The sequence below is a fragment of the Protopterus annectens genome, chromosome 5.part1, assembly GCF_019279795.1.
Source record: "Protopterus annectens isolate FY-2018-M chromosome 5.part1, PAN1.0, whole genome shotgun sequence".
Lineage (NCBI taxonomy): Eukaryota > Metazoa > Chordata > Ceratodontiformes > Protopteridae > Protopterus > Protopterus annectens.
In genome coordinates, this window is record NC_056736.1 from 61,070,144 (window position 1) to 61,093,595 (window position 23,452).

At 43.9% G+C, this 23,452-nt stretch overlaps 1 protein-coding gene across 2 annotated transcripts in view; it reads right to left on the reverse strand.

Annotated features, from left to right (window-relative positions):
• The window catches only part of TDRD3 (tudor domain containing 3), a 1,563,842-nt gene that overhangs the window by 1,273,089 nt on the left and 267,301 nt on the right, over positions 1-23,452 (reverse strand). For both annotated transcript variants that reach the window (XM_044072885.1, XM_044072886.1), the window contains exon 3: positions 5,156-5,221. In XM_044072885.1, coding sequence (XP_043928820.1) covers positions 5,156-5,221 — 66 coding nt within the window. The remainder of the gene's footprint in view (positions 1-5,155; positions 5,222-23,452) is intronic.

Here is a 23,452-nt window from a genome sequence, read left to right on the forward strand (position 1 = left end):
GATACATCTGGAGGGCCTATAAGGGAAAATATAACAAAAGAGGGTAGATTTTTGAAGTAGTTTATGAAAATATTTGGTATGGAAGTTGTGAATTCAGTTTTATGAGCTCAGAGAGAATTTACATATTATTCCCCAAGGTACGAAAACTAGACTAGGCTAGAGAGAAATTATATCTCGCAGCAACATTTGCATTTAGCTGAAAGCTTTGATATGCATCCAACAGCTATTTCAAATCAATGTGCTAATAACTAAAATAAAAATGCAGGATAATGAAATAAAAAGGAAAAACTGGCACTTTCCCACCTATCTGTTAAACAGAGAGGAATTTAAGGAATGGGTAGTGGAAATTATACAGGAGTTGTTAGGGAAGATATGGACAGCACAGTGGCCCAGGGAACAGCAATGTGGCCTCACAGCAAGAGGTTCTCAAGTTGAGATAAAAGAACAGAATGCAAGATCAAACTTTTCTTCTTGCAGACATAAGAAATACTATCAGTGAGCCATCTAGATTAAGTTATTTTTGACCCAATTTTGCCTTTGAAAAGGAAATGAACAACTGGTCAGATTTTCTGAAAGCTTTACTTCTACAGATGTAGAATTTAAGCCATCTGTGTACATCCAATAAATGAAACATATATTCTCCTTTATTAGAGACTTTCAAAAAGAATACAAGCAATTAATGTGCTGATTAAGACCATTTCTGTAGCTACCCTGGGCAAAAAGGAAGGGTTGGTTCAAAGAGTGACCTGTCTTTAGGGTAAATAAGATAATGTGGCTGACAAGATAGTTCAGATATTCATCTAGCAGATGCAATAGCAACTAGAAAATGGTTTTCCAATATAAAAACTTTAAATTTACTTTAATCGCTTGTTGAAAGGGTGACTGTGTCAAGGTCTATAGAACTATTATATGGTTCCGGAGAGGAATGTGATCATTAACAGGAGGTCTGTATAGATGGCTACCCTTAAGGAAAGCTTTGCACAGCTTGAGAGAAGTCAGCGAGGAAAGATTTTCGCCAATATGAAAGTTGGAAATAGCTAATTGTACCTTGACTACAGATAGAATAACTTGCTCCCTCATGGAAAACTGAAGCAAGGAAATTTAGGACAGCTGGAACAGGGGCTATGAAAGGAACCAAGTGTATATCATGAGCATTTTCCATTTGTTTTTATATATCTTCATGGTCGAATCCTTTTGGGAAGAAATGAGAATGTGCAGAACCAAGAAGAAAAACCAGGGCGTATCACAGTAGGCAAATGTAAAGCAAGTAAAACAGCAGTTAAAAACAATAAACCAAAACTTTATTCCAGCTGAAAACTCAGGTAAGGACAAGCGCTGATTAAAATAAACAAAATGACTGGCTGAAATGTGTTTTTAAATTTGGATGACTCAGGGGTTTGTTGTTAGGATCTGAAGAAGGCTACAATGCCGAAAGTGCTTGTCCTTACCTGAGTTTTTAGTTTGAATAACATTTTGGTCTATTCCTTTTAACTGCTGCTTTACTTGCTTTACATTTGCCTACAGTGATGCGCCCTGTTTTTTTTCCTTTATACTGCATTGTTTGCTTTGGGCGATCCTTGGTGGTGTCTTTTTATTATTCAGAAAGAATGTGCAGAACCACAGAAGAAAGCCTGGCCTATCTAGCCATCAATGGAAGTGAAGAAACCATGCGGTAAACTTGAGAGCTTAGATGCCAAAATAAGGCATTCTGGAAGGGTGAAATAAGAGATCTGAAAAGGGATCAAGTACCCAAGTAAGGTGCATTAACTGAGGCCAAAAGAAAGGAATCCACATATGTCAAGGTCAGAATGAGACAATGAGGATGAATGGGGGTAGGAGGATAAGCATATAAGAGGCCAATTTTAGACCCAAATAATCTAAATCTGTTTGTATAACACTCAAAGTTCCTAATGGTCATGGTTCAGTCCAAACTCCCGCTACTGAGGAAGGCTGACTGGATGTGGTCGACAAATCTCCAGAATGCTGCAGGGATATCTAACTCTATAGGAGTCCTTAGAAAAAAACATTGTGACTTTAGGAACATCAGCTTCTTACTCCCTTTCTGGTTCCAAAAGACAGTCCTCTGAGGGATAAGAAAACTTCATTCCTATGCCACAGTTTTCCCATCCTGTTTGCTCCTGGAGAGAGTCTCTAACTTTGGGTCCAAAAATTTTTATTTTATTTATTTTAAATAAAAGAGTCAATCCACCAAAACGAGCATTGATGAAGTGGCATATTCGCATCCAGGCATGCCTCTGAACTGTAATGCCTAAACTTGCCAGCTTTAGAAACACCCTCAGTGGCACTAGAGATTAAATGAATGGAGGTTTTTGAGAGGGAGTGAAGTGTGGCCAGTTGCGAAGGTGCAGTCTTCTTGCCCTCCTGAGTCATTGACCCTGACAGGGACTTGGAAAGTTCCTTAGTCAGATCGCTCTGAGAACTTGTTATGTGTGCCAAGTAATTCTCAGCAATCAGTCAGCACAGGTCACCGACACATAAATTAAATTAGCTTCCTGAATATGTTCAAGGCCCTAGACTCCCTGTTAAGGGGACGGACAGAAGGACTTTCCTCAGCAAATTCTTTTAGTGGCTGCCACCATCACCATAGCACCAAATAAGGGCCCCTTGCTAGAATTGGGCACAGTCCATTGGTGCTACTAAATATATGTCCAGCTTTATGGGGATGGGTTCTGCCACATCAAGATTCTTCCATGCTTGACAGGAAATCAGATCCACCATTTCTTCCACCAGGTTACCACCCAGGAAGTAGCTGAGCCGATTCCTTTGGTGTTGAGAAACAATGTCTCCTCGAAGATTTCCTTGAATGAGACATCCTCTAGGGATGACTTAGGGGACCCTCCCTTTCGTCTAAGTCAGTGTCTTTAGTCAGTGCCTCTTGCAGGAAGTCAATGTGCCTCTTCTTGCACTTGTGCTTCTGGGGAGCTTCCACGGTGGAGATAATTCGGGGAGCAGTCAGAAGTACTCCGGGAGTCATGGATGATGACATTTTCAAGACTAGGATGAACTGGCTGTCCCAATGGAACAGAATGAGCAGACTCAAGAGCCAGAGCAGACAGTTGCAGAGGGGGAGGACCCAAGGGGGGTAAGGATGTCTTCTCTCCAGACATGGAGAAACTCTCTCCACTGCCTCAAAGGCAGAAGCTGAGTGAGATCCCAGAACTATCCGAGTGGGAACCAAAGCCACCTGACCTGGAAACCCAGGGAATTCCCCTGAACTTGTCTCGAAGCAGAAGCCAGGGCAGAGTTATCTAATGCCGAAGCCCAAAAGGACAAGACTGCTCAGAGTCTGGGAGTTAAGCTCCTACCCCCCAGAACCAGCACCAAAGCTATGGCTCAGAGATCCTTCCAGCAGAGGCAGTGGCAGCTAGATCAAAGGAGATGCCGGAGTTGATAAGGACCAAACCTTCAGATCCAATATGGATAATCCTGAAGTCTCAGATACGATGCCTCCAAAGCAGAGGGATGGATCAGAGTAGGTGTAACAGTAGGAGTCTAGGACAGTCCAAAACTCATGGGTCCAATGGGAGATAGAGCTAGAAAAACTCTAAACTGAATTTAGGTCCTGAGAAATTTTCTCATTATTCCATCCATACCTACTTCTGATAAGCTCCTAGTGTACCTGAAGGATGATTAGGTACACTGAGGTCTCAAAGCCCTATAGGGCATGTCTTGAAGGAATGGAGAATGTAATCTGGAAAACACTGCTTCCAAGGAGAATGCTGAATGCATTTGAGAAGACAACTTAGTAGGAAAGTAAGCCAGATTCAAAACTGTAGTTGGACCCGAGGTCTTCTGAATTTTAACAGGTGGAGCCGAAGCCAGAGCACAGTGAAGAGTGCAATCAAGTGAGAGCTTCCTTGGCTCATTGTTTTTTTAATGGTCTTTTCCCTTTTGGCCCCTTTAGGTTTATCTGTGGGCTTACCAGACACAGACGATGACAAGAAAGATTGCAAACCATTTAACTCTGCATTCTACCAAAGCTCTAGGGTTAAAGTCTGAGCAATTATCACATTCTACATCAAGATAACTAGCTCTTAGGCAATACACACACTCGGAATGGGCATCAGAGCTTGGGAGTTTAAGGCCACATGAAATACACCTTTTAAATCCAGTAGGCATGTCCAAAATGTCTGGAAGAAACATCAGCAGCAACCAAAACAACAAAGAGAAACCACCACAAAAGTCTAATAACAGCCATGGTAATAAGAATATTCCATTTAAGGAGATAAAAGGAGAGGAATACCAACAATTTTAAGACAGGGTTCTAGTACAGAAGGGGAGAAGGCAAGAAGCCTAAAAGTAAAAGAATATGGCAAGACAGCAGATTTATTTTTAAAACCAGTAAAGGAAGAAAAAGACAAGAGTAAAAAGACTCCAGATAAAAATATAATAGAAGATATAGAATCAAAAACAATAAACTACTTATATGCCAGTGCTTAAGCTACTTTAACCACATCTGATCACTAACAGCAGCAAACAATATACGAGATAATACTGGGGTTGGAGGGGATCATGGGTAAGAGGAGGGGTTTGAGCTACCGATCCCAAGGCTGAAAAGTGGTCGAAGTCTAATCTGAGGTCAGATCAGAGATGCATTCATTGAGGAATGGACGAAAAAGACATTAGCTCTACTGCTATACTAATAAACATGTTTACTTTTTTTTTTTATTTTTATCAACTTTCAAAAAACGAATACATTTTACCAGCTATTCACAATACGAAACAAAACTGGTCAACTAACACTTCAGAAATAACAAGAACTGAAGGTGGTAAGAAGTAACAAAGAAAAAAAAAACATGCACCAGCTAATACCAAAGAAAAAAAGGAGAGAAACAGACAATGCCCATGTTAGGGTGTGGGCAGGAGGTGAGTGAACATATAGTGCAAAGAAAAAAAATGCCATAAATTGTAATATTAACGTAATCACATTTAGCTCATATGTATTACACAGCTATGATTAACACTTCTACTACTATCCTATCTAAGCAGTAAAAAACTGGTACCGCTATATAAAAGGTAGGCAAGATACAACTTGCTTGCTGCAGAATTTAGAAAACACCAAACATTTTGCCTTTAATGTATATGGTGTGAAAACAACCTAATATACGAGATTTATCCCTCTGTATTTACTTACCTTTTCAAGTCGTCCACCATTAATATCACTGGGCAGAAACTTTGCACCAATGGTTCTTAAATCGGTCTGAAAATAAGAAATGTTATTTGTTACACATTTTGGCTATAGTAATTCTTTGAACAAAATTATCTATTTGTTTTATAATCTAATATGCACCATCTAAAATCATGCTCTATTTTAAAAAAATTATCAACCGTGAAATTTAATATGACAGAAAAATAATACAGTTGTACATTAGGATGATTTTCTTTTAATAAGCATTATAAAAATACTTCTGTTATCTCTTGTAGGTTGGAAGTGGTGTTATCTTTAGCACAGGGGACTGGCGTGTTCTACTTAAGCCCTATCTCCACAGCACATGCTCAGTAACATGATCTAGGGTTTGGCCTACAATGGCCAACATTGTGGGTGTTTGCCTCTCACTTCTGAAAATAACCTAACCACTGAAAATTGATCTGCACGCACACACACACACACACACACACACACACACACACTTAAGCCATTGCTTCCATGCTGTCTCCAATCTCCGACGCATACATTTCAGGCATGCACTCTCACCCCTGAAGAAAGTCATCCAACAGAGCTGTCTTTTTCCTCCTATCCACTGTGACAGCTTTTACAGGTAACCAAGCCCCTAACAGAACTCTGGTCACCTGTACCTTAGTTAGGACTTTATCCCTCTCCTCAACAGAACTGGCGACCTCCTCCTGGATTCTGTTGCGATATTTTAAGTGCAAGTAGTTGGAGATTTTAAGAGCAATCCAGTCTCTTGCTAATACTCATGGAAGGGTGGACTGCATCATGACTATCTGAAAGATTTTGTCTGGCAGATGAAGGTGCTTAGACTACTGAGGTCTAGCACTAACCTGCGGTCCTTTAACATACTGGACAACTAAAACAACCCAGAGTAGTATCATAACCCTTTCTGATATGGTGGGATCTCTTGGATGTCTTTTAACTTCTGTAGAAAACTGTGAAGTTCCTTCCTTGCAGGAGATTTTTCTTTACAATTTTAGTCCTGTGTCTGCAAATCACCAAGCCACTATACCTGGACACAAATTCATTTTATTTACAGGTAATCTTGGGGATTATCATTCAGAAAGTCATGAGGGTCACTTACATCCTCACAAGCATCTTGGCAATAAGAATATTTATTACTGGCCTAATCCCCTCCCCTGGGGGGGTGTGACCTGCATCACCATGACAGCCACAACACATTCCCTGACCCAAGTGTCCACTCCAGTGCACTTGCTTGACTAATGCTACCATCAGTCAATGGTATAGTAAGCCACAGGTTGTGAGCCTGCCTCCTTCTTCCTAAGGGCTACAGCCTGCAAATTATCACCCCCCCCCCCAGAAAGGCACACCAATGCTACCTGTCAGCCCCATCAAGTGCCTGAGACAATAATCAAATTCTGGTCATCTGGGCCATACACATGTGCAACAGTAAGAATAGAAAGGGTGGGTTACTTAATTCAAAGTAGCCTCACAAGCAAAATAAGCAAACATAGAAAATTAATGCTTACCCTTACATTAATACTGTGAAGCTTCTCGTCCAGTATAAAATGAAGATTCGCCACTAAAGAGTTGGAAGAGTCAGAGTCCAGCTGGGCAGTTAAACATTGCTCAGCTGCCTGGCTCCATGCCAAGGAAAGATGGAGCAATGACTGCAACCCAGACAACGGGGATTTGATTACCAGCCCTGGCACTGGAGAAGACAGGCAGGGAGGAAGAGGAATTGATGGGGTGTAGAATGTTTGCTTCTCCCAAGGGAAGGTTTACTCAGTGAACACATGGGGTGGTTCAAGTTTTTCAGTGGAGACTGTGGAAACCACTACCCATGCTTGAAAACATGAGGGCAAGGCTGCTTGCAGAAGTAACGGATAACAAACACAGACAGACAATTACATACTCCTTTCTCTCTTGAAAGCAATCATGTGCAAGGGACATGGAGCTTAAAGAAATTAACCACTCTGGCAATCTAAATGACACCCCATCTGGTGACAGGGAATAAGCAGACCAAACAGCTGGGAAGGGGCTGATGAGTGGCAGGCACTGGGGCAAAAAAAAAAAAAAAAAAACTAGCGAAAAGACTACTAAGCTAAATACAGCCTAAGAAACTGTCTGCATTTTTTTAATGCAGCTTAAATGCAGGTTCATTAACTTCCTTTCAAAGAGAAAATAAAGTTATGTAAGAATCTGCCATAACAGTAACACGTTGAAAAAGTTCAATACTGCAGTAATGCGTGTCACACTGCCAGCCCAGCTATCTGGAATTTTGTAAATAATTCTATGTCATTTGTGAATATTGATATGATTTATACAAAAAAAGAAGTTTTGTCTTATCATAACATTCCATCTGTGTTGTTGATCTTCTTTCATTCATCACTGATGGGTTCGGTTCCTAGCCCTTGGAACTGAGTCGGCCTAATACCAAGCTCATGCCAACCAAAAAACTCTCGAGCTAAGCTATTACCCATAGTCCCCTTCTCCCTGTTACCTCAGATCAAGTTTGCCCATCTTGTACTAGTAAAGCAGAGGCCATTTCTGCGAAAATGCCCTAATTCACCACTTGGACCCAAAGAATCCCCCAGGAGCCTTTGGAGGGGGAAGGAGGGTGGGAGGTGATGAATGAAAGAAGATCAACAACACAGATGAAACGTTATGGTAAGACGTAACTTCTTTATCTGATGATGTTAATCTTCTTTCCATTCATCACTGATGGGACAGAATCCCTTATGTTCCTTGGACGACCCTTATGGAAGAATGTTCCTGAACATCATTGAGCTGATGGCAGCTCTGCCTCTGGGGACCGCATCCAATTTGTAGTGATTAATAAAAGTGTGGGGGATAGCCCATGTGGCTGCTGCACAAATATCCTCCACAGAGGCTCTCTAATGGAAGGCTACAGATTTTGCCATGGATCTGGTAGAATGGGGGTTGACATTCTGTGGTATAGGTTTTTTCACAAGTGAATAGATGTAGCATATGCAGTCCCTTAGCCATTTCGATAAAGTGAAATGAAAAGCTGGTCAGTTTTACACACTGCTTGGGTTCTGTCCAAATAAAACCTTAGTTGTCTGTATGCATCTAAAGAATGTAGACAGTATTTCCCTTTATTAGTAAAATTTGGGCAAAATACTGGCAAGTCAATTGTCTGATTGATTGAAAATTCTGAAATAACTTTGGGGAGAAAAGATGGGTTTGTCCGGAGTGATACTTTGTCTTTGTGGAAGATTAAGTAGGGCCTTTTAATGCACAATGCCTGAAGCTCTAAAATTCGTCTGGCTGACATGATGACTACCAGGAAAAGAAACTTTCAAGATAAAAAATTTGAGGTCACACTTTCATGCAGGTTCAAAAGGAGGTTGAGTTAAGGACTGAATAACTAACGTGAGGTTCCATGGCTCTGTAGGTTGTCTGACTGGAGGCCTAATGTGAGATATTCCTTTAAGAAAGGTTTTGCATAACCGAAGAGAGATGAGGGGAGAATTATCCAAACCATCATGAAAATTAGAAATAGCTACCAGATGCACTCGTATGGTAGAGGCTGCAGCTCCATCTCTGAAAAACTTTGACAGATATTTTAAGACTGCTGTAACTGGAGCAGATTACAGGTCTAGCCTTCTTCGACCGAAAAGAGAACCTCTTTCATTTGTCTAGGTATAGTCTTCTAGTGGATGGTTTGTGTGAGGCCAAGACAATGTCATGTACAGGTGAGGGGAAGTCATCTTGCCTGGCGATTAACAGAAGTGGAGAAACCAAGCTGTCAGCTTGATACTGGATAAGTTTGGGTGACTCAACCCTTGGGTGGTGAGAAGTCAGGTCTGAAAAGAGTCCAGAATTCACGGTCGACATAACAGATAAGGCCGAAGGAAGGGGAACCATATTTGCAGAGGCCAAAAGGGGGCTATGAGGACCACTATGCATTTCAACCAAACAGCTTTTTTTATGAATCGGTGAATCATAGGGGTGGGATGATAGGCATATAGCAGTCCTGTGGGCCAATCGTGAAACAGAACGTCCCTCAGGGACTCCCCCTGTGGAGGAATCAGGGCAAAATAGCTGTTGCATTTGTTGTTTGACGGGGAGGCGAATAGGTCGGAGTAAAGCTGGCCCCAACGGCTGAAAATTTTCACCACTACGTTGGGACTGAGGGACCACGCTTGAGGCAGGAAAATACATCTGCTCAACTTTTCTGCAATCATGTTGGAGTTCCCAGGGATATACGTTGCTATCAGAAAGCGGTTGGAAGCTATCGCATTCTCATGGCCTATTGACACAGGGGATAGGACTTGGTTCCTCCTTGCTTGTTGATATACCAGACTACTGACATGTTGTCTGACTGAACTGCAATCATTCCAGAAGGAAGAACAGATTGGAATGCTTGCAAGGCTAAAAGCACCGCTCTCAGTTCTAGAACATTGATATGCAGGTTGGCCTCAAAAGTGGACCATTTGCCTTGGACTGTCTTTCCCTGAAAATGGACCCCCCCCCCCAATCTGGTAAGCATCCGTGGTGACAATGGCCTTGGTTTGGGGAGGATGGAATGGGCAGCTCCAAAGTTCTATGTCTGGCATCATCCACCAAAGAAGGTCCTGCCTGCAACAATTGGTTATGTGAATTTGAAAGCATAGAGGGTGGTAATTCGGAAACCACTGAGATAGCAGTAGCCAGTGAAGTATTCGCCATATGCAGTTTCTCAAGGGGCACTACAGGAATGGAAGCTGCCATGGATCCTAAAACTTGAAAAACCTCCCTTGCAGAGGCTTTGTTTATGCAGAGTATCACCCGGAGCTGGAACCTCAAACTCTGAAGTCTGTGAGCTGGGAGAGACACCAGAGAAGAACAAGTGTTGAAGATTGCTCCAATGAATTCTATGTTCTGAGTCGCAGCAAGGCTGGATTTCTCCCAGTTTATTGTTACTCCCAAAAATCTTGCCAGGGAAAGAGTGTACTGCAGGGCTGTTACCAAAAGATGCTTGGTGGGGGTGGTAAGGAACCAATCTTCCAAATACGGAAACACCTGGAATCCTTGCAGCCTCAAGCAAGCTGTGACCACTGCCATGCACTTAGTGAACACTCTGGGGGCTGTAGAGAGTCTGAACAGCAGGGTACGAAACTGGTAGCGACTGGCTCCTAGCCGGAAGTGAAGTAGACTCCTGGAGCATTTGTCTATTTTGATGTGGTAATACGCGTCCCGGAGATCTATCAAGCACATGCAATCACCTTCCCTTAGAAAAGGGAGAATGGACTGAACCGTGACCATCCAGAATTTTGTTTGGGTAACGGACTTGTTCATATTGCTGAGATCCAGAATTGGTCTCCAGTCCCCTGTCTTTTATGGCACCAAAAAGAATCTCGAGTAGAATCTGGATCTGCATTGGTCTGCTGGGACTATTTGGATGACTCTTTTTTTGACACACCTTGTTTATTTTTGCAGATGCTTCTTCCCTTTGACTGGGTGGAAAGTCGGAAAGTTTTGGGTAAGTGTTAAGAATGGTGTAGCCTCTGGTTATGATCTTCTGCATCCAACAGTCGGACGTTATACAATGCCAGGCAGTGTGATACAGAGAGAAATGCCCCCTGACTGCTTCCACAGGAAAGCAATCGGGCCGCTCTTCAGGGTCGCTGATAAAGCTACCCAGAGAAAGAATCCCTGGGTCCCTGATTATGCGGACCCCCTCTGCCTCAGTAGGGGCATTTTCCCGAACTGTTACCCCCTCTGCCCCTGGGGGTATCATCGCCACATGTGGCACGGAAAGGACCCTGAGATTTTTTTGTGCCATATTTTCCCGCTCCTCTGGTTCCTGGAAAAGGAACGTTGAGGACTGGAATAATGTAGGCCTATAACAGATAGGGTCTTACCGTCCTGTTCACACCAGGCCAGGGTCTCTTTCACCTTGAGGCCAAAAAGGGAAGATGCTTCTATTGGAGCATTCAGAAGGGAAAACTTGAAAGGGTCCACGAAGTCACAGAGGCACATCCAGGCATGGCATCTCATAACTAAGCCTGAACCCGCCGCTCTAGCCGCCCCTTCAGTTGCATGTGAAAGCAATCTCATGGATGAATTGGAGATCAATTCCAAGGTTGCGAGCTGCGAGTCAACCTTGCCTCTTATCTCGTCAGACACCTGTCCTGCGAGTGTTCCAGAAAGTTCAGAAACCAAGACTCTTTGGAGCCTTGTAAAATGTGCCAAGTAATTCAGAGACCGTACAGCAAAGGTTGCAGAAGAAAAAACTTGCTTCCCTAATCTGTCCACAGCCCGAGACTCTCTATTGGGCAGGTGAATAGTATGACTCTCTTTGGCGAGATCCTTTTTTGTGGCCGCCGTCACCACCCTAGCATCAACTGGTACACCTCTCGACCAATGTGGCTTTTTCTGGTGGGGGGATATCTTGTCAGGTGTCCAAAGGATCGACTCAATCAGGGTTCTTCCAGGCTTGCTGCACCACGAGTTGTACCAGCTCATCTGCAGGTGGGGTCACCCAAGAGGTAGATGGCTGGTAAAAGGAACGCTTGCAGAAACACAGACTCCTCAGAAGAAGGATTAGTGGCCTTCCAATCACCCCTCTGTTTCAACATTTCAAGGCTGTCCCTAAAGGACACATCATCAGGGGGTGACGTGGGGACCCTTAACCATCATCAAAATCCATATCCTCTATCAGAGACTCTTCAGAGGAGTCTACGTGCTTCCTCTTGCACAATCTCTTCAATGGGGGCTCCTCAGCAGGGGGCTTCTGAGGATTTGGAGGCACCCTGTAACGAGGTCTCCTGCGACTTTCCTGCCAGGTGTCCCAGGCGGTGGCTTGTGTCAGCTGTAGCTCGGGGAAAAGAGGTCTGGGGGTAGTGTACTCTACTGGAAAAGAACAGAAATGTATATACACTATATACCTGTGCAAATGTACGTTTTAATAGTAGAAACTGGGACATAAAGAGTTAACTTGCAAAACTCCTAGAAAATAAGATGCAATTAAATTATTTTACGACTGTGTTATAAAAGCTCGTTTCAATGAAGAAAGGAGACAGCTGTCTAGAACTAGGGTGCTTTCTTCATTGTTTTGTAAGTGTTTTATGTCTTCTAGCATTTGCAAACATCTGAAGGCTATGTATTTTCAAAGAGAGATGTTAAATGTTGGACACTAAGGGGTTTAGCACGGGAACTGAAAGTCAGTTGATAAAAAGTGATGTCATCCAAGCTAACCCAGCAGTAATACTGGATATTAATTTAAAACTCGCTCACAGACAGACTGTGCATTTTATATTCTGTCTTGGACCTAACAAGAGCATCCACTCATCATCACAATTTGCACTTGCCTCGCTGTAAGTAAGATTTAGGGCATAGTATCTCTTTTAGATATAGATAGGAATATAGTAAAGATTAGCTTAGATGTTTTCTGTATTTATTTAAGTCTGTCATGCAATGTTGTTTAAAAATCTTTCCTGTGATTTTGAACTCTGAAGTAACCATATTTGTGTACCGAGTAGAGTCTTGATCTATTATTTATTATTAAATACATTTAAACCTATCTTTGTGGCTGATATTTGTGAGACATACTTAAGCTCTTCGAGAAATTGCATATGTATTTGGTGATACTGTACAGGCCACTCCTAAACAGCCTTGCAAGTCTTGGTCAGACTACCATTTGGATAATAGTAATATTACACACAAGGATTGGACACCCTTTGTTAAGGGCCTAAAAAGAAGCTGATAAGGGGTCCTAGGGCCAGTGATAACTACCTTATACTTTGGGCATAAGGGGGCATAGCTACTAAACCTGTGCAAGCTTTTCCCAGGTGTGTGTGTGTGTGTGTGTGTGTGTGTGTGTGTGTGTGTGTGTGTGTGTGTGTGTGTGTGTGTGTGTGTGTGTGTGTGTGTGTGTGTGTGTATGTGTGTGTGTGTATGTGTGTGTATGTGTGTGTGTGCAAAACAAATCTCCAAGAGTGTGGGTGTCAGCTACTTGAGCGGGGTCATGAAGCACTGGTTGGACACAGAGTGTGCTGGAGGACTTGGCTTGGAACCCTGGCTAAGGACTTACCTCTACAGCTGTGCCAGTGGCGAACCTTACCAGGGATATGGAGAAAGAGGGAGAAACCAGCCCCAGATTGACTGTGATACCTGTGTGCTCTTAAGGGAAATTGCACTTTACTGTGTGTACTTGTCATCCTCCCAGTGTGTACGCCCCCCCCCCCCTGTAGCCAGTGGTGAGGATTAAGGCTCCCTGATTACTGGGCCAGTGCAGGGGCATCACATATTAACTGGTGTCAGCAGTGGGATATCCACATCACATATTAATTGACAGAGTGGTGAGATAGCCACATCACATTCTTTGGCTTGTAGTGGTGTGGATATTGAATTCCTGTAACCTGTGTGCAGTGGTCCCTGAAGGTGGTTGTACTCTCCATCACCCATGCTGTGAACATTAGGAGTTTCACATCAAAATTGTTTTTTTTTTATTTTTTGTTAGCTTAGCTAGTCAGGGAGAGCAGGCAAGCATGTCAGCAGAGGAGTATGGCAAATGGCAAAGAGCCAGTTGGTTGAGTCAGAGTCCAGCTGGGCAGTTAAACATTGCTCAGCTGCCTGGCTCCATGCCAAGGAAAGATGGAGCAATGACTGCAACCCAGATAACTGGGATTTGATTACCAGCCCTGGTACTGGAGAAGACAGGCAGGGAGGAAGAGGAATTGATGGGGTGTGGAATGTTTGCTTCTCCCAAGGGAAGGTTTACTCAGTGAACACATGGGGTGGTTCAAGTTTTTCAGTGGAGACTGTGGAAACCACTACCCATGCTTGAAAACATGAGGGCAAGGCTGCTTGCAGAAGTAACGGATAACAAACACAGACAGACAATTACATACTCCTTTCTCTCTTGAAAGCAATCATGTGCAAGGGACTTGGAGCTTAAAGAAATTAACCACTCTGGCTATCTAAATGACACCCCATCTGGTGACAGGGAATAAGCAGACCAAACAGCTGGGAAGGGGCTGATGAGTGGCAGGCACTGGGGCAAAAAAAAAAAACTAGCGAAAAGACTACTAAGCTAAATACAGCCTAAGAAACTGTCTGCATTTTTTTAATGCAGCTTAAATGCAGGTCCATTAACTTCCTTTCAAAGAGAAAATAAAGTTATGTAAGAATCTGCCATAACAGTAACATGTTGAAATAGTTCAATACTGCAGTAATGCATGTCACACTGCCAGCACAGCTATCTGGAATTTTGTAAATAATTCTATGTCATTTGTGAATATTGGTATGATTTATACAAAAAAAGAAGTTTTGTCTTATCATAACATTCCATCTGTGTTGTTGATCTTCTTTCATTCATCACTGATGGGTTCGGTTCCAAGCCCTTGGAACCGAGTCGGCCTAATACCAAGCTCGTGCCAACCAAAAAACTCTCGAGCTAAGCTATTACCCATAGTCCCCTTCTCCCAGTTACCTCAGATCGAATTTGCCCATCTTGTACTAGTAAAGCAGAGGCCATTTCTGCGAAAATGCCCTAATTCACCACTTGGACCCAAAGAATCCCCTAGGAGCCTTTGGAGGGGGAAGGAGGGTGGGAGGTGATGAATGAAAGAAAATCAACAACACAGATGAAACGTTATGGTAAGACGTAATTTCTTTATCTGATGATGTTAATCTTCTTTCCATTCATCACTGATGGGACAGAATCCCCAGCTACTTTATGTTCCTTGGATGACCCTTATGGAAGAACGTTCCTGAACATCAGTGAGCTGATGGCAGCTCTCCCTATGGGGACTGCATCCAATTTGTAGTGATTAATAAAAGTGTGGGGGTTAGCCCATGTGGCTGCTGCACAAATATCCTCCACAGAGGCTCTCTAATGGAAGGCTACAGATTTTGCCATGGATCTGGTAGAATGGGGGTTGACATTCTGTGGTATAGGTTTTTTCACAAGTGAATAGATGTAGCATATGCAGTCCCTTAGCCATTTTGATAAAGTGAAATGAAAAGCTGGTCAGTTTTACACACTGCTTTGGTTCTGTCCAAATAAAACCTTAGTTGTCTGTGTACATCTAAAGAATGTAGACAGTATTCCCCTTTATTAGTAAAATTTGGGCAAAATACTGGCAAATCAATTGTCTGATTGATTGAAAATTCTGAAATAACTTTGGGGAGAAAAGATGGGTTTGTCCGGAGTAATATTTTGTCTTTGTGGAAGATTAAGTAGGGCCTTTTAATGCACAATGCCTGAAGCTCTGAAATTCGTCTGGCTGACATGATAACTACCAGGAAAAGAAACTTTCAAGATAAAAAATTTGAGGTCACACTTTCATGCAGGTTCAAAAGGAGGTTGAGTTAAGGACTGAATAACTAACGTGATGTTGCATGGCTCTGTAGGTTGTCTGACTGGAGGCCTAATGTGAGATATCCCTTTAAGAAAGGTTTTGCATAACCAAAGAGAGATGAGGGGAGAATTATTCAAACCATCATGAAAATTAGAAATAGCTACCAGATGCACTCGTATGGTAGAGGCTGCAGCTCCATCTCTGAAGAACTTTGACAGATATTTTAAGACTGCTGTAACTGGAGCAGAGTACAGGTCTAGCCTTCTTCGACCAAAAAGAGAACCTCTTCCATTTGTCTAGGTATAGTCTTTCTAGTGGATGGTTTGTGTGAGGCCAAGACAATGTCAAGTACAGGTGAGGGGAAGTCATCTTGCCTGGCGATTAACAGAAGTGGAGAAACCAAGCTGTCAGCTTGATACTGGATAAGTTTGGGTGACTCAACCCTTGGGTGGTGAGAAATCAGGTCTGAAGAGGGTCCAAAATTCACGGTCGACATAACAGATAAGGCCAAAGGAAGGGGAACCATATTTACAGAGGCCAAAAGGGGGCTATGAGGACCACTATGCATTTCAACCAAACAGCTTTCTTTATGAATTGGTTAATCATAGGGGTGGGATGATAGGCATATAGCAGTCCTGTGGGCCAATCGTGAAACAGAACGTCCCTCAGGGACTCCCCCTGTGGAGGAAATAGGGCAAAATAGCTGTTGCATTTGTTGTTTGATGGGGAGGCGAATAGGTCGGAGTAAAGCTGGCCCCAACGGCTGAAAATTATCACCACTACGTTGGGATTGAGGGACCACGCTTGAGGCAGGAGAATACATCTGCTCAACTTGTCTGCAATCACGTTGGAGTTCCCAGGGATATACGATGCTATCAGAAAGCGGTTGGAAGCTATCGCCCACTGCCAAATTCTCATGGCCTATTGACACAGGGGATAGGACTTGGTTCCTCCTTGCTTGCTGATATACCAGACTACTGACATGTTGTCTGACTGAACTGCAATCGTTACAGAAGGAAGAACAGATTGGAATGCTTGCAAGGCTAAAAGCACCACTCTCAGTTCTAGAATGTTGATATGCAGGTTGGCCTCAAAACTGGACCATTTGCCTTGGACTGTCTTTTCCTGAAAATGGACAACCCCCCCCCCCCCCCCAATCTGGGAAGCATCCTTGGTCACAATGGCCTTGGTTTGGGGAGGATGGAATGGGCAGCGCCAAAGTTCTATGTCTGGCATCATCCACCAAAGAAGGTCCTGCCTGCAACAATTGGTTATGTGAATTTGAAAGCATAGAGGGTGGTAATTTGGAAACCATTGAGATAGCAGTAGCCAGTGAAGTATTCGCCATATGCAGTTTCTCAAGGGGCACTACTGGAATGGAAGCTGCCATGGATCCTAAAACCTGAAGAACCTCCCTTGCAGAGGCTAGGTTTAGGCAGAGCATCACCCGGAGCTGGAACCTCAAATTCTGAAGTCTGTGAGCTGGGAGAGACACCAGAGAAGAACAAGTGTTGAAGATTGCTCCAATGAACTCTATGTTCGGAGTCGCAGCAAGGCTGGATTTCTCCCAGTTTATTGTTATTCCCAAAAATCTTGCCAGGGAAAGAGTGTACTGCAGGGCTGTTACCAGAAGATGCTTGGTGGGGGTGGTAAGGAGCCAATCTTCCAAATACGGAAACACCTGGAATCTTTGCAGCCTCAAGAGAGCTGTGACCACTGCCATGCACTTAGTGAACACTCTGGGGGCTGTAGAGAGTCCTAACAGCAGGGTACGAAACTGGTAGCGACTGGCTCCTAGCTAGAAGTGAAGTAGACTCCTGGAGCATTTGTCTATTTTGATGTGGTAATACGCGTCCCGGAGATCTATCAAGCACATGCAATCACCTTCCCTTAGAAAAGGGAGAATGAACTGAACCGTGACCATCCAGAATTTTGTTTGGGTTACGGACTTGTTCATATTGCTGAGATCCAGAATTGGTCTCCAGTCCCCTGTCTTTTATGGCACCAAAAAGAATCTTGAGTAGAATCTGGATCTGCATTGGTCTGCTGGGACTATTTGGATGACTCTTTTTTGACACACCTTGTTTATTTTTGCAGCTGCTTCTTCCCTTTGACTGGGTGGAAAGTTTTGGGTAAGTGTTAAGAATGGTGTAGCCTCTGGTTATGATCTTCTGCATCCAACAGTCGGACGTTATACAATGCCAGACAGTGTGATACAGAGAGAAATGCCCCCCCCCCCCCCGACTGCTTCCACAGGAAAGCAATTGGGCCGCTCTTCAGGGTCGCTGATAAAGCTACCCAGAGAAAGAATCCCTGGGTCCCTGATTATGCGGACCCCCTCTGCCTCAGTAGGGGCGTTTTCCAGAATTGTTACCTCCTCTGCCCCTGAGGGTATCATCTCCACATGTGGCACGGAAAGGACCCTGAGATTTTTTTGTGCCACATTTTCCCGCTCCTCTGGTTCCTGTAAAAGGAACGTTGAGGATTGGAATAATGTAGGCCTATAACAGATAGGGTCTTACCGTCCTGCTCACACCAGGCCAGGGTGTCTTTCACCTTGGGGCCAAAAAGGGAAGATGCTTCTATTGGAGCATTCAGGAGGGAAAACTTGAAAGGGTCCACAAAGTCACAGAGGCACATCCAGGCATGGCGTCTCTTAACTAAGCCTGAACCCACCGCTCTAGCCGCCCCTTCAGTTGCATGTGAAAGCAATCTTATGGATGAATTGGAGATCAATTCCAAGGTTGCGAGCTGCGAGTCAACCTTGCCTCTTACCTCGTCAGACACCTGTCCTGCAAGTGTTCCAGAAAGTTCAGAAAACAAGACTCTTTGGAGCCTTGTAAAATGTGTCAAGTAATTCAGAGACAGTATAGCAAAGGTTGCAGAAGAAAAAACTTGCTTCCCTAATCTGTCCACAGCCCGAGACTCTCTACTGGGCAGGTGAATAGTATGACTCTCTTTGGCGAGATCCTTTTTTGTGGCCGCAGTCACCACCCTAGCATCAACTGGTAAACCTCTCGACCAATGTGGCTTTTTTTGTGGGGGGATATATTGTCAGGTGTCCAAAGGATTGACTCAATCAGAGTTCTTTTAGGCTTGCTGCACCACGAGTTGTACCAGCTCATCTGCAGGTGGGGTCACCCAAGAGGTAGATGGCTGGTAAAAGGAACGCCTGCAAAAACACGGACTCCTCAGAAGAAGGATTAGTGGCCTTCCAATCACCCCTCTGTTTTAACATTTAAAGGCTGTCCCTAAAGGACACATCATCAGGGGGTGACGAGGGGACCCTTAACCATCATCAAAATCCATATCCTCTATCAGAGACTCTTCAGAGGAGTCTACGTGCTTCCTCTTGCACAATCTCTTCCATGGGGGCTCCTCAGCAGGGGGCTTCTGTGGATTCGGAGGCACCCTGTAACGAGGTCTCCTGCGACTTTCCTGCCAGGTGTCCCAGGGCGGTGGCTTGTGTCAGCTGTAGCTCGGGGGAAAAGAGGTCTGGGGTAGTGTACTCTACTGGAAAAGAACATAAATGTATATACACTATATACCTGTGCAAATGTACGTTTTAATAGTAGAAACTGGGACATAAAGAGTTAACTTGCAAAACTCCTAGAAAATAAGATGAAATTAAATTATTTTACGACTGTGTTATAAAAGTTTGTTTCAATGAAGAAAGGAGACAGCTGTCTAGAACTAGGGTGCTTTCTGCATTGTTTTGTAAGTGTTTTATTGTTTTATGTCTTCTAGCATTTGCAAACATCTGAAGGCTATGTATTTTCAAAGAGAGATGTTAAATGTTGGACAATGAGGGGTTTAGCATGGGAACTGAAAGTCAGTTGATAAAAAGGGATGTCATCCAAGCTAACCCAGCAGTAATACTGGATATTAATTTAAAACTTGCTCACAGACAGACTGTGCATTTTATATTCTGTCTTGGACCTAACAAGAGCATCCACTCATCATCACAATTTGCACTTGCCTCGCTGTAAGTAAGATATAGGGCATAGTATTAGATATAGAAAGGAATATAGTAAAGATTAGCTTAGATGTTTTCTGTATTTATTTAAGTCTGTCCTGCAATGTTGTTTAAAAGTCTTTCCTGTGATTTTGAACTCTGAAGTAACCATATTTGTGTACCGAGTAGAGTCTTGATCTATTATTTATTATTAAATACATTTAAATCTATCTTTGTGGCTGATATTTGTGAGACATACTTAAGCTCTTCGAGAAATTGCATATGTATTTGGTGATACTGTACAGGCCACTCCTAAATAGCCTTGCAAGTCTTGGTCAGACTACCATTTGGATAATAGTAACATTACACAATAGGACTGGACACCCTTTGTTAAGGGCCTAAAAAGAAGCTGATAAGGGGTCCTAGGGTCAGTGATAACTACCTTATCCTCTGGGCATAAGGGGGCATAGCTACTAAACCTGTGCCAGCTTTTCCCAGGTGTGTGCGTGTGTGTGTGTGTGTGTGTGTGTGTGTGTGTGTGTGTGTGTGTGTGTGTGTGTGTGTGCGTGTGTGTGTGTGTGTGTGTGTGTGTGTGTGTGTGTGTGTGTGTGTGTGTGTGTGTGTGCGCGCAAAACAAATCTCCAAGAGTGTGGGTGTCAGCTACTTGAGCAGGGACACGAAGCACTGGATGGACACAGAGTGTGCTGGAGGACTTGGCTTGGAACCCTGGCTAAGGACTTATCTCTATAGCTGTGCCAGTGGCGGACCTTACCAGGGATATGGGGAAAGAGGGAGAAACCAGCCCCAGACTGACTGTGATACCTGTGTGCTCTTAAGGGAAATTGCACTTTACTGTGTGTACTTGTCATCCTCCCAGTGTGTACCCCCCGTAGCCAGTGGTGAGGATTAAGGCTCCCTGATTACTGGGCCAGTGCAGGGGCATCACATATTAACTGGTGGCAGCAGTGGGATATCCACATTCCATATTAATTGGCTGAGAGTGGTGAGATAGCCACATCACATTCTTTGGCTTGTAGTGGTGTGGATATTGAATTCCTGTAGCCTGTGTGCAGTAGTCACTGAAGGTGGTTGTACTCTCCATCACCCATGCTGTGAACATTAAGAGTTTCACATCAAAATTGTTTTATTTTTTTTATTTTTTGTTAGCTTAGCTAGTCAGGGAGAGCAGGCAAGCATGTCAGCAGAGGAGTATGACAAAGAGCCAGTTGGTTGAGATGTGCTAGGGAAAGGACTGGTGCATGCCAACCTAAGGCAGAAATGATTGTAGCTTTGGGCACAGCTGCAACGCAGACCAGCGATCAGGAGGACAACCATGCTGGCCTTGGAGATGTACAACTCTCAGAAAATTGACAGCTCAACCTTTCCAGAGAAGACTTGCAACAAAATCTGAAGTTAAAGAGATGTGAGCTGGAGGCCAAGCGTTTGGAAACAGAAGCAGCACAGAGACTGAGAAGAATAGAGGCTGAGGAAAATGAGAAACTGCCATGTCTAGAGGTTGAGGAGAAGGAGAGGAAGAGACATCATGGAAAGGAGATGCTGACTCTTCGCCAGAGTGATGGAGGAAATGGAGAAGGGAGTAACCGAACCCCAGAAGCAACAAAGGTCAGGACATTTCTTCCACAATTTACAGAGGGGGATAATTCTGATAGTTTCATTCATATATTTGGGGGGGTATATTGTTGACCAAGGGCTCTGGGTATAGGTCCTGACCACCTTACTCCATGGTAAAGCTGTAACTGCTATTTCTAAATTGTCTGATGCTGAAGGTTTAAATTATAATATTGTATAGTACAGTCTTCCAGAATGCTTTAAGTTAACACCTGAAGTTTATAGGAAAAAGTTTTGTGAGCATAGATGCAAGGCAGATGAAAGTGTGTGTAAATATGTTTCAGAACTAAGCACTTATTTTCATAGATGAGTGAATGGATGTCAGGTTACCACTTTAGAAGGGCTGGCAAACCTCTTGGTGAGGGAACAAGCCCTTAGCACTTTGCCTGAGGACATGAGAATCTGGTTAGCTGATAGACAATGTAGTACTGCAGATGAGTTGGGGAAGAAGGAAGACGTAAACCTAGAAAGCAGGGCATAACTGCCCAGGAAAGGGACAACTAGTGTTGCTCATGGGTCTAAGGGAACCAATGGTGGGCAGCCCAGACTGCCCCAACAGAGTCCGCCAGTACTAAGGGAAGCCACTAGTCTAGGTACATGTCCAGGACCAAGGATTAAATGTTTTATATGCAACCAGTGGGGCCATGTAGCCTTATACATGTCCACGGAGGCAAGGTGGGGAACAAAAGGCGGGAAAGCCAGTAAGTAGGAATCGCAAAATGCCAGCAGTACGTTGTCTCGAGACAACAATGGTACCAAACTAGCACAAGAGGTTATATCCTATCTTAGTGGATGGGAAAGAGGCAACTGATAAGAGAGAGAGAGCCTCTGACCTAACCATTGTGAAGCCTACAATGGTTAACAAGAAGCACTACTTGCTAGGGCAGTCTACTCCAGTCAGAGCTTTAGGAGGGACTAAATTCCAAATACCTTTGGCTAGGGTTCACCTTGACTGGGAGGGTGGAAAAGGAAGCAAACAAGTAGGTATGTTTGAGGATATCCCTGCAGATGTCCTGATAGGGAAGGATTCTGATAATGCAGTACCCAATGTGCATGCAGTACACGCAGTCAGGCTTGGAGACAAGCATGTGGGTCTGGTAGCCTGTGGGAGATCCAGACAAACCACACACTTGCAGCCAGGACTGGTGAGGTGGTTAGTTCAGGGATGGAGCTACACTGTAGCAGTGAGACTGAAGGTGAGCCACAGCTGCTTGTGTGTACTGATGTTCCCTTGGACACAGTCACTGCAAGGGCAGAGGTGAGTAGTACCCAGGCTGACAGTGAGGCACCACTGTCATAGAATACCAGACTTTCTGTGAAATGGGAGCTGGCAAGGGTTACAATGAGAGAGTTGAGACAGGCTCAGCTGAGACCCTACATTACAAAGCCTGAGGGAGGTAGCTAGTGAGGCACCTAATTCTCAAGGGAAAGGGGAATCTGTATACGGGGACAAAAGGACTACTGTATAGAAAGTGGACCCCTGAGGGAGGGCTAGAGGGTGAGAGAATATAGCTGTTGGTACTGTCCAGAGTCTACTGTCTGGCACTCCTAGCGATAGCCCATTATATTCCCTTTGCAGGTCATATGGGCATAAAACGCACAAAGAGACGTATTATGCAGAACTTTTATTGGCTGGGATTTCCAGATATGTAACAGGGTACTGCAGGACCTGTCAGTAGTGCCAAAAGGTAGGCAAGGCAGGAGACAAGGGGAAAGCTCCTTTGACGCCTTTGCCTGTGACTGAGGAGCCATTTCAGAAGATAGCTATGGATATTGCAGGGCCTCTGAGTACACCAAGTTCCAGAGGGAAAAAGTATACACTGGTGGTAAGTAGGTTACGCTACCAGATACCCTGAGGTAGTGGTTCTGTCCTCCATTGATGCAGAAAAGGTGGTAAATGCTTTGTTAGAGATTTTTATCAGGGTAGGTTTCACAAAAGAAATACTAATCGACAGTGGTGCCAATTTCACATCAGACCTGCTAGCTTGTCTGTGGAAGTACTGTGGGGTGAAGCACTTAAAGACCACCCCCTACAATCCCCAGTCTAATGGTCTTGTTGAGTGGTTAAACTCTACACTCAAGATGATGCTATAGGCATTTGCAGGCCAGTTTAAGAGTAAGTGGGATAAATATTTGCCCCATCTGTTTGCTTACAGAGAGGTTCCCTAAGGAATCCACAGGTTTTTCACCCTTTAAGCTGCTGTATGGGCATAGGGTGAAGGGACCTCTAGATATGTTTTGAGATGAGTAGGATAGTGAGTGTGAATCTCACAAGGAGTCTGTTGTGGCATATGTCCTAAACCTCAGGACAAGGTTCAGGGAACTCATGGGCTTGGCCCAGTAGAACCTGGCAGAAGCCCAACAGCAGAAAAAGGTCTGGTATGACAGGAATGCTCGAGC